Genomic DNA, 11,800 nt, shown 5'->3' with positions numbered 1-11,800 from the left:
AAAATACAGAATACAAATAAATACCTTTGTGTCCTTTACAAGGCACTTTTAAGTCAAATATATATTTTATTATATTCTTTGTTTCAAGGTACCAAATCACATACTCATAAAATCTTCAAACAGTTAATAATCTTCTAGATATTTAATGTACAATGAATTCACTTTTTCAGATATTCTTGTGGCCACAATGTGATATCCCTTCTTTTTCAGAGAAGTCAGGCTTCCATCAATGATCCTCAGTTTGTTGGTAGATATTTTTGTATCAAAGCAAAGTTATACTTGGAACACTTAACTTTCCTGCTTACTTAGAAAGCTGGTGTCACAGCTCTAATCAGATGTTGATGAGAAAAGGTGCTATTTCTTCTTAGCATAAAAGTAGCCAGTGATTCTAGCATGTCAGGAAATAACATAGCCTAACAGAAGGAAAGCTCCTGACAAGCAGAAGATATATGACTGAAGAGGATTTCTCAGGCTAGTAAGCAGAAACTCTGGCTATCTAGCTGAGGAAAGGATGAGAGAATAAAGACTGAAGACAAGAAAAATGGAGACCTTAGGCAATGTATCTGTACACATTTATATACTGCTGTCACTGAGCTTTTTTCATTTTCAATAAATGCAACATACAAACAAACAAAAAATCCATCCAATTTTCTATGTCAAAATTCATGTACAAAAACATTTCCCTGTGACAATAATTTGTAATGGAGGAATTCATTATGCTTCCACTGTGCATTTTACATCCTCTGCTTTCCTATGCCTGAGTGAGTAGGCCACTTGTTTCTGTCGCTTCATTCTCCTTGCTTTGGATGTAACAAATCTCTCTTTTTGGAGTCTCAAAAAGCTCATTCTTCTTTCCCATAAAAGCTCTCTGTAATGACCGAGAAACACAGCAAAATACATCCAAGTAGAATTTCAGGTAAACTACTGGACTGTTTATTTTGCATTTGATGTGCACACAGGTAGATAATGGAATATTAAGCTTCATCCCGAAGAGCTCCACTGCTTCTGAAGCATACTGTTTAAGCTCCATGAGCCGGTAACTGCAGCTACATGACTCATTTGGCTGCTGGGGCAAGCACGTAGACTTCAGGATTAGGAGGTCTATTGCTATGTACAGTATAAATCATATCTACCTGCCTGACCACTGCATGCTGTGCTCCATGGTGGAAATATTTCCTTGGCAATATACTCTAGATTCAAGGATCCTGTTTTAATTTTGTCTATTGTCCTCTATTCATTAACACCTCAAGCTCGGGCTATTAAATTGCAGAATTTGTAAAAACTCAACTAATCTTTACACCAGCTACCAGGCCAGCTGTGAAAGATTTGATTTGATATAAGAAACAGGTAAGGTTTGAGTGACCTTTTTTATCCTCACCACGTAAATATTGCATGGCAGTCTAGATTACCTTTAAACACCCAGCTGCTGTAGCCTGGGCCATCGGTCAACTCCTGACCTTATTCCTCTCTACCAGGGGTTGATAAAAGCAAACAATTGACAGGGCCCTGGATAAAGAGCAGGTCAGGTGGTGGTTCTTCACTACCTGTCCATCCATCCATGCAAAAGAGTTGTTTCATACTTAGATGTTGAGACACCGGCATAAAACAGCACCTGGAAATTTTGCCGCTCCTTATTTTGGGGGTATGTACAACTACTTACTTTGTTACACTGCATTACAGAAAAAGGGATGGGGTACATTCTCTGATGCTGAATAACAATTTGCTGAACAACTCTTTCCAGTGATGCAGCTGTTTAATTTTTTATACATACAAATAAAATTAGATTTAAGATGGGAGATCTTCTGAAATCTTTTCCTTGTCAGACAAATTTTGTTCGGGTAGAATAATCAAGGGTGGGATATACAATACTACAATCTTATATAAACAGTTATTGACATTGAAATCATTAAGAGAAAGCATATCAAAATAAAATGCATACAGTTCAGACAGGATTCATATATGGATTTTACATTATTCGAATGTTTTAGAAATAAGTTAATATTTAAAGAATGCCATTATGAGGCTATGCAGAAAGAATGCTGTTTTCAAAATTAATCATAAACTTGTTTTTGTTTCACACTACTGCATTAATACAAATTTGTCATTAGTAGTCTAAATTCAGAACAGGGTACACCAGAGCTGCTTCTGCAGTTATTCTGCTACTGCTTTTTTATTTTGAGTAAAAATTCAAACCCATTGGAATGTCGTGCTTTTGTTTTTACTCTCAACCTAATTCTCACTGCATCCTAATAGGTCAAGCAGTCACAGTATTTGTAATGAACGACTTCTGCATTTGTCAAATACATGTAAAAATTGATGGACAGAGACAGAGAAAGCTCCGGCACTAAAACCAGGAACTTGTAATTAATGTAAAAACTGATGCAGCTCCATATGCCTATTCTGTCACATGTATATTACTCCTTTTTTTTTTCTGGAATAATTCCTGAATTTACCTGGGCTTTTATAAAGGGGAGGGAGAGATATCATTTGCACATGCTGAAAACCACTTCAATGACCCCTGGTCATTTTAAGCATGTTGTCTCTATTGCATGGATGAATTTTCTACCCCTAAGCTTCCAAAATGCTAGGAAGCTGAATTTGTTTGACACATGATGAAGACAAGAACAACATCTGAAATAAATTGTCCCTTTAACATTGTACCAAAATCCCATAGATTATCATGAGATGCAAGTGCTACTGGGATGGGAAGTTTGAAATTGGGATGAAAATCCATTTTCTTCCTGTTGATAATGTGTTCTGCTATTTTCCTGCTTTCAGTCTGGCAAAAAAAAAAAAAAAAAAGAAAAAAGAAAACGTTATCCATACTGAGGAACTCTTATTAGATTCAACCTGTTTTTAAATAGCTAGGACCAAAATCTTCATTCTGACACACTGGTGCCACCCCATTAAATTCCAGCAGTGGCACCACTGGTACAGAAAGAATGGCACTCAGATTTTTCAACATTAAGTAATCTGTTTTCATTACCTTCTCAGCAGTTTGTTTCATTTGCCTGCAGTAGGGAAACTAAAATTAGAAAGCATTTCATGTTCATACTTAGTTTGCTTCCAATGTGAAAAAAACAAGTCTATAAATTTGCCTATTGGGTTATGACTTGTGCAGTTCTACTAAAAAAGTTGTCTTTACATTATAGTGATGAACTATAAATGGTGTAGTGCATTATTTTGTCCAAAGTAATTCAAATTAATGACCCTAGAAATATTATTTGAGGTGTCTAAGTTATAAAACATTGCCAATAGTCATGAACATTACCAGCAGAATTTCTATTCTCCTTTGTAATTTATGCATTGCCAAGTGTTAATAAACTATTTTCCAATCATCTTCAGAACTTGCTGTCTCTTGCAGGAGTTTCACATGCCAGTCTTGTATCAGTTCTAGTAGCAAATCAATGTCAGGTAAATGCTGATAGCAAACTATCAAAAGTTTGAATGCATTGTTCTTGCCCTGACTTGCATGTTTAATTTCTCGTTTCACATTACCTAAAGTAATACTGATTCTGACTGAAAACTAGAAAAAAAACTTGAGCAAGTTGAAATGTGATCTCATAAGCTCTTCAGCTGGTAACTGAGGATAACATTAGCTTAGAGAGTGTAAAAATTACTTTTTATTTTTATTTACATGAATCTTTAAAAGCAGAGAAAGAAAAAAATGTAGAATACTTTTCTGGTTTAGATAAATGTTACTCTGGATGTTAAAAATAGATTTTCTTCTCAAGAATGAAAGGGGTGTGTATTTTCTTGCATTGTACTGGTTCATGTCATTCTTACTAAGAAAGTATTAAGTCTTAACCAACTGTAGATAATAATATTTTGAAATTATTAAAAAAAAAAAAAAAACAAAGTTCATCCAAGCTGCATGGCACCGGAATTAACACACATTTGGGAAATGTGCCATCATAGTAGTATCCAGAGACACTTTTAAGAAGCTTAAAGATCCGAGGAGGTGAAACAATTTGAGCTTCATAGGAACTTCTCATGGCTAAATACTGATGCTAAGACCGCTTCTAAGAAAAAAGTGAAGCATGAAGTCAGCCAGCTTCTGGATTTCAAAAGGGAGGACTGGAGAGTATGCTTTTCTATGAAGTAATATAAAAAACCTCCTGTGGCAATGATGCAAGAGAACACCTATTTTTTGGAGTTCTCACAGACCTGCTGTGCTTCACTTTGCCCTGGAGAAAGGGTTTTCTAGCTCATACAGTTCCTTTCTTAGTAAGGCTGGCCAATGAGTAGAAACAATAACTTTGTGTGCACTTGCACGTATCTAATTTTTTTTTCAGTAACTCATTTTCTGTTCTAAATACCTTTTTAGAATTCTTGTAATACCTTTTCAACCTTTCTTTCTGACAAAGCATTACAGTCCAATCAGCATTAAACATACACTTGCTTAGTTTTAAAGGTCATTCAATACTCACATACCAAACTATCTTTAAAGGTAAAGCAGGGCTTGAAAGCAGAACTGAGATGTATTTCCTCAGATGCCATTTGGCTAGAAATCCTATGCAAAATTTAAATTATTCTTTTAGTATCAGGCACACTCTTCTAATTTCTTAGAGGCAGTTAGGTATTTTATGCTCATGAGGAACCTTCCTTACTGCAGGCAAGTAACAAATCCTACTTACTGACTATATTAAAAATACAACCAAGGGAAATTACATGCTGCATGGAGCATGTGTCCATATGCCAAAACTATGGAAACCTGTAATTCTTTCTATCCTAGGTGGGTAGAATTCAGATTCAATCACCCTGTTGCATATCAGCATCACTGATAAGGAGGCGCAGAAGAACTGTGTTAACAGGAACCTGACAGTGGCAGGCCCAATGTTGTACCGCAAAAATAACAGACAAATCATCTGTACGTGGCTCATTAGCTAGACATACAGACCAGGCCCACACTGATCATTCCAAAAAAAAACTACCGCAAACTGGAACTTAGCAGCTTTATCCATTTTAGTCAAAACATAAGACAGCAGAATATCAGCTTCTTTCAGATAACACAATATCTGCTCAAGCAAAATTATCAATCAAGGATAATTAATCAAGGACCTCGGCTTTCCTATTAATGATAGGATTTAGTCATTTCATTAAAGTTAATAGCCAAATATGAACATTAGAAGCTAGAATCCTAAAAATCTTTATTACAATCATTTCTTCATGCTGTCTTCAGGGAACACCACCACTTAACTTCATGAAGAAGAAAGAGGTAGGAGATGGCTTTAGAGAAGCTTTAAAGACAACGGTTGAATATTTTAATACAGATAGAATACTGCCAAGCTGTGAAAATAGTTCTCTTTCAAAAACAGTACACCATAAAAATGCAAAGAAATGTACTGGATATTGAGAGACCACTACCAAGCAATTATAAACCAGGGTGAAGCACGTGCTTTGGTTTTACATGGAATAAATGGTTCTGTCCCTAAGGAAAACTCACCGTGGAAAAAGGCAATCGGAGATTTAAGGCCTTGCAGGGCTGCAATTTTAAGAATAAAAATAATATATGAAATAACCAAAAAAGGGAACCAGGGACTAATGAAGCACATTTGTATGTTAAAAATACAAAACAAAACAAAAAACATAACCCCCCCAAACTACTGTGGAAATAGTAACAAATCACAGAGCTGAATTACTGGGACAGATATATCAATCCATAAATTAATTATAAAATATAAAGTAGAACTTTTCTTTTAGGTATTTGAAGAACGCATATTGTCATACTGCCAATAAAGGTGGTGAATTTCAATGCTTCTATGTCCCAAAGGTGAATTTAAGCAAGTGCTTAATTTCTGCCCACAGAATAATTTAAAACAGACTTACAGTAAGTAGTGTGGCCTAAAGTCTCTATAGGTGTGTGGGTTCAATGATAAGAAAAACATTTGCAGTGATAAATTAGTCCCATGGAACCAAAAAAAACAGCATAGTACACTTATATGAAAATAATGTGTTGCTGGTTGAGCTGACAAGTCACACAAAATATGCAACAGTCCCCATTTGACTGCTTCTTTTTGGAAATCATGTAACATTTTTCAATTAGTATTTCCTGCATTAAAGATTGAAAAGCAAAATTCTTATGATGTTTATTAAGTTTGGCAGATAATGGTGGCTATTGCTTGTTACCCTTTAAAATAGGACAGAAGCATAACCCCAAAGGAAAAGGGAGCAAGTGTTCCCTCAGAATAATGGCCTTTAGAATGAAATATGATGGTTTTAACTTAAAAGACTTCAAGTTTGGGTAGTTTCATCAAGTATGCTGTTATAAGGAAAGAGGAAGCAGCATTGAATGAAATGCTTGTTTTCTAGCCAATCCATATTTAAAGCTTTAAAGAGCTTAAGTTCTTGTTAAATATATTTTGAAATATGTCAAAGGGGCAGACAATTTATTTTAAGTGCCTTTATTAAGAAAAACATGAGCCTATACCCTCTTCAGCAGTGTCCAAAAGGAACAACCTTGTCTCACCTTACTAAGAATCAGGTTTCCTTCCTGGATATTGGCCGTTCTTAATGTCCAGAGAAACAATCTGCATTTGAAGACCATGGTAGTATGAGTGAAATCCAAAAGGACTACCAACTAGCAAGTTATAGGAACATTTCCCATTTTTACATGTCACACACTTTTAAAACTGGAGAACGAAAAGTGTTGCAACAGAATGTTCTAATACCTAAAAATATTTGGATTGAGCTAGCAACCACAGTCCCCAAGGACACTTACAGACTTTGCCCACCACTGTAAACACCATCTCTGTCCCAACACTCATTTTCTTCTTCAGACTCCGTGACAGCCTCTCAAACAAGCAAGTGAAAACGGCAAGCAAATCCACCATTTTAGTATTTAATGAAAAGGAAGATAATCTGAACTGCTACCAAATAAACCATATCCCATTGGCCTTTAAGATTTTTCCATAGAAAATACAAAGCCTGTGCAAATATTTGTTATTTTGCAGTCAATTACCACAGAATAGTTTTTCTCTGCCAGTAAGTTCTTGCTTAGTTTCTTTGAATCTATCCTTATTTGTAATAGCAGCTATGGTTATCTACATTCTGAGTCCACTTTAAATGGACTGAAATGTAAGATAAAAACAGCTGTACTCTATCATAGTCCAGAATTATATCCCTTATCCAAGGAAATACCAGATGTTCACAGAAAACTGCAAAGAATCTACCATGAGTTACAGACTTGCAAAGATAGTGTCTTCCCACAGGAAGACTCAGCTAAGTACTGAAGTATCAAAACTTGCCCTTGTTGAAAGGTATTATTGTTCTTACATGAGATTAATTCTCAAATCTTGTACCCTCTTCTGCTGTGTGCTTCCTTTCCTTATAAACACAAGCCACAGGAAATCTCAAATAGGCTTCTATAATTTTACTTTTTAAATATTTAAGATTGTCTTCTTGTCTATCAGCAAACTGCTTATGACATAAAAAAGAAAATAAATTTTTGCAGAGCGCTTGGACTTTTTTTTTTTTCTTTCTTCCAGCAACATATGGCAACATCTGTTGCCTCCCTGCTGAACAATGACTTGTTAGCATTGACTTGTCTGCTACCAAAACTTCTTAAAGTGCCAAGTAAAAAAACTCAGGTGCAATTAAAATAAATATATATATATATGCTCACACATATAAATATGTGCTTTCAAGTTCCTGCAGTTTGGTATACTGCATAAACATGCAATTATTTCTCTAAAGTCAACAGACTGAGTATAAAGCCCATGAGGACCACTTTGCTTTCTTGCTGAGGAAACATGAATTGGCTTTTGCTTACTATTTGACTGATCATATAACAAACTGTTAATAGGCGGATAATCTCATTTTGCAAAATTAAAGAGTAGACACTTCAAGTTTCAGACTTTTATTAAGCCTCATCTAGACACTTTCAAACATATGACCAAGTGCAGTGTGAGGCAAGCTTGATTATTTCCTGGATGATTAAGCATGGTAATTGTGCGGACGGCTTCCGGAAGACCTTTCTGTGCAGCCTATGGAGATGAGTGTGATTGTTCAGAAGTCAGGACGATCCTTTTTCAGTTTACTGTAGTCTACATTAACCGAGTAGAACTAGGAAAGAGAGGGGAAAAAAAGTGAGTAAGAAGCTCGGCTATCCATTTTCCATAGTATATACTAAAAACCATGCATCATTTGAACTCATGTCAAGCAACTAAAATCATAGTTTGAGTCTGTACACTAGACAATAATAAATGAATAAAAACTTTTAAGAGCAGTGATTTTTTAATATTATCTTCATTCTGTATATAGTATCAGAAGCTCTGCATTTAAAATGAGGCAGTTCTTGTGTTTACAACTGGAGAAAACCCACTGTATCTCTTCTTTGATCCCCAGAATTAAAAGGCCATTCACAGGAAGTTATTGCAGTACTGCTGAGTTTAACCTTTTTGCCCCAAATCTACATGCTCCTGTATACTGAAGGCAACACCTAGCTTACCAAGTGGCACAAAGCATGGTACATGTGAACAGATAGTGTCACAAGGGAACAGTGCTGCAAAAGCCAAGTTTGGTTAAAGTAGCTGCATCTAGAACTGCAAGGTATGACAAGGAGGAAGCAAAGTAATAATACATCCTTTCACACTCTCAGCTTACGTTAATAAAGTTGTATATATTAGTAAAGTTGTATCCCATTACAAGCAATTCAAAACACACCAAATAGGCACTGAGGACAATGAATTTACAGACTGAAAACATATTTTGGCATCCTAGCCTGACTTGGTATCAAGCATATTATGCTATAGTTTTTCTAAAAAAAAAAAAAAAAAAGAGAAATAAATATTTATCTATTAGATTATTTTTAGTTATGCCCAATTTTTTTTTTTTTTTTTAACTTCATCAGAGAAAACAAAACAGCCTACAGCACATTCAAATTACAGCTTTCTGCGGAGCTCCTACAGTAATGATCAGGTCTTAAACTCTTTTCTTTGGGAAGGCTGAAGAAGTTGCTGACAAAAAGAAGTCTACAAAAGAAAAACAATTTCATCAAAAGCTCAAACTTGTTATATCAGAGCTTTTTACTAAACAGTCATCCTCAATTTAGAGTATCTGCCTTTCCATTTCCCACAGTGCAGATTTGGAAAAAAAAATACCCAATGATACACACACCCAAATATGGTAAACCCTGAGGCTGTGTTTGCATGCTAAGACAGAAGGGGAATGCTACACAAGGCATGTACTCTTTAAAAAGAATTTGTGCTGTGCACTATGTTGAATTTGCATCTTTCTGATATTTAAGAACAGCAACATTCCAGAAGCAGCAATGAAAACAAAGTAGTACATACTTCCTGGACCTTTAAGGGAACTGCAACATATTTTATTTTGGACTGTGGCGATTTCTTTGCTTATTTTGATGATGGGAATAGTAAGATACAGTACTGAACAGACACTAGCTTTGAAAACACGGTAGGTTTGCTTTTTTAGTAGCTGGAGGATAATCTTAAAATATTCTTAACAGGAATCTACTAAAATATCACTTCAATAAAACATGATAAAAAACAAAATTTCGGTAAACCACCAGATGTTTTGCACATCTTTGCATGCCTTCTCATTAGTTCAATTAAATAACTTCAGTATAGGTTACTAAAAGAACATTTCTATGGCAACCAGTTAGTTACAGACAATTGTTTTGTTTTCAAACAATCAATTGTAGAACTGACTTAGTGTTTATGTTAAACACTGAAGTTTTTGTCATTTGCTTCTTGTGAGTAAAGGCCAACAGTTCAGAGCTTCGTAAGTTTCAGTTGAGAAAGCATGAGGTTTTGTCCTTCGCCCTGTAGTTTATTTCCAAACATTATAAGCTAGTATATTCTTCCTCTCACATTTAATTCCTTTTTTTTCTTACAGTGCAATATATATGACTGCTTCCATATAGACTCCTTTCACCCCATTATCAACCAACTCTAGGAAAACTTTAAATCTCAAACTCATCTCTCTCTGCTCTGAGTTCTAGAGACAAACAAATGCTTCAAACAAAGGAAATACATCCCTCGTTCAGCTACTTTCCAATATACTCAAACATCCTGAAACAGCAGGCCATGCCCTTGATATGATGTTTCTCTCTGTATTTTTCATTTTACCTTGTACTGGTCATTAGGAGCGAGTTTGTTCCAAGGTTCTGGATTATTCTTCTTGTCCCAGCTATTGAAAGGAATTCAAGATACAAGAACATATAAGAGAAACACACAGCCTTCAAAATAAATAAAAGTTGTATGTGTACTGTGGTTATTAGGCCACAGAGAGTCACCCATCCAAGTAAGTTTCCACAGAAAAACACATAGCCCTTTGTCAGCAGTCTCTAAATATCATATGGTAAACAAACCTCCAACTAAAGGAAATCTCCACACACTTAGTGCCAGTGATGTTAGAGCAAGTCATTAAGGCCTCTAGAAAGAGCAAGGCTAAGGCAGTGAAGTTTACTTATATGCAGCAAGAGGACTGGGTGCTGTGAATTATTTTATACATACCAGACATCAGGGTTGAACACTGCCAAACGCATGAGATACAGGCCTGCACCAACGCCTCCAGATCCAATGATCAAAAACAGAGGGATCAACTAGAACAACAAAAAGAAACAAGTTAAATGCCATACCACAATATAACAAAATAGTATTATTACAGAGCATTTCTGACTACAGCAATGACAAACCAAAGAACAAGCTCGCACACTTTGAACCATAATGCATGGCCCTCTAAAACCCTGACAGAAGCTCCCTGTGTGCAGGGCATCCCCAGGGTCTGAGAAGAACTGGCAGCTACGAAGGGGCAGGCATGAAAAAAAACCACTGCTACATGCAGAACAACCAAATGTCCCGTAACAGCACATTTCCGAGAACCAAACATCAGTCCCTGCACTGACCAGAACAGCCCCTACCATATGTGCTGCTGATCACAGTGCCAGAAAACGGGAGTAGGAGGGTGTAGGAAAACAGAGAAACATTAAGAATAGGAAAACCACCTTACGCGCTGCCGCTGCAGCGTGAGAAAGGCCCACAGGTACTGAAGGAAAGAAGGGACCTGACACCCCAGCTCGGAGCCGCCCACACGCCGCCGGCCCCGGCCCACCCGAAGGGCCAGGCACCCCGAGGGAAAAGAGACGGAATGGTGAGAGGAGAGAGGGGGGGGAAAGACCGGGGGGGCAGCGACCGCCAGCAAGGGAGGGGGCAGGGAGGGGGCGGCGGCCCGCCGGGGCCGGGGCCGGGGCCGGGGCCGGGGCCGAGGCGCCGCCGGGTACTCACGCTGGGGTGTTTCTTGGCGTGGCTGACGATAAGGCGGAACATGGCGGCAGCGGGCGCAGGCGAAGGGCTCGCTCTCTGCCAGGCTCCGCGGCCCGTCCTCCCCCTTGCCCCGCCGAGGCCCAATGTCACCCGAGGCCCCCGGCGCGGCAGGTGCCCCGCGCCGCAGCCCGGATGTAGCAGCTCTGGCGTTTGCCTGTTCGCCCTCCGCCGCGACGCGACGCGACGCAGCCCCGGACAAGCGGCCCCCGCCGAGCGCCCTCGGGCTTCCGCAAGAGCGACGGATGGCGCAGCCCCCGGCCACCCAAACGGGCCGGCGGCACCCCCCGGGGAGCAGGCACCAGCCCGGGCACCCCGCGCCCCCCGGTGGGCAGCCGAGCAGGCGCCAACGCCGTCGCGCTGCGCCCCGCCCCGCCCCGCCGCGCGCGCTGCCGGTGGGCGCGAGGGGCTTCCCTCAGCGCCGCCGCCTCTCTCCCGCCGCTGCCGGGCGAACGGGGTCCAAAATCCGTCGCAGACGCCCCCTCTCCCCTTCGTCTTCACCGCTGCGAGGCACAGCT

The 11,800-nt window shown here is 38.8% G+C and overlaps 1 protein-coding gene across 1 annotated transcript; it reads right to left on the bottom strand.

Moving 5' to 3' along the window:
• Positions 1-7,842: 7,842 nt before the first annotated feature.
• NDUFA4 (NDUFA4 mitochondrial complex associated) lies at positions 7,843-11,443 on the bottom strand. Its single transcript, XM_032991716.2, has 4 exons — positions 11,247-11,443; positions 10,476-10,564; positions 10,089-10,149; positions 7,843-8,064 (listed from the first exon to the last, which is right to left on the bottom strand). The coding sequence occupies exons 1-4, from the start codon at positions 11,286-11,288 to the stop codon at positions 8,008-8,010; spliced, it is 249 nt and encodes an 82-aa protein (XP_032847607.2). The 5' UTR covers positions 11,289-11,443; the 3' UTR covers positions 7,843-8,007.
• Positions 11,444-11,800: the final 357 nt, after the last annotated feature.

The sequence above is a fragment of the Tyto alba genome, unplaced genomic scaffold (genome assembly GCF_018691265.1).
Source record: "Tyto alba isolate M040663 unplaced genomic scaffold, T.alba_DEE_v4.0 Super-Scaffold_38, whole genome shotgun sequence".
In the NCBI taxonomy this organism is placed as follows: domain Eukaryota; kingdom Metazoa; phylum Chordata; class Aves; order Strigiformes; family Tytonidae; genus Tyto; species Tyto alba.
The sequence above is the reverse complement of the archived record's forward strand: the minus strand, read 5'-3'. Positions and strand labels throughout refer to the sequence as shown.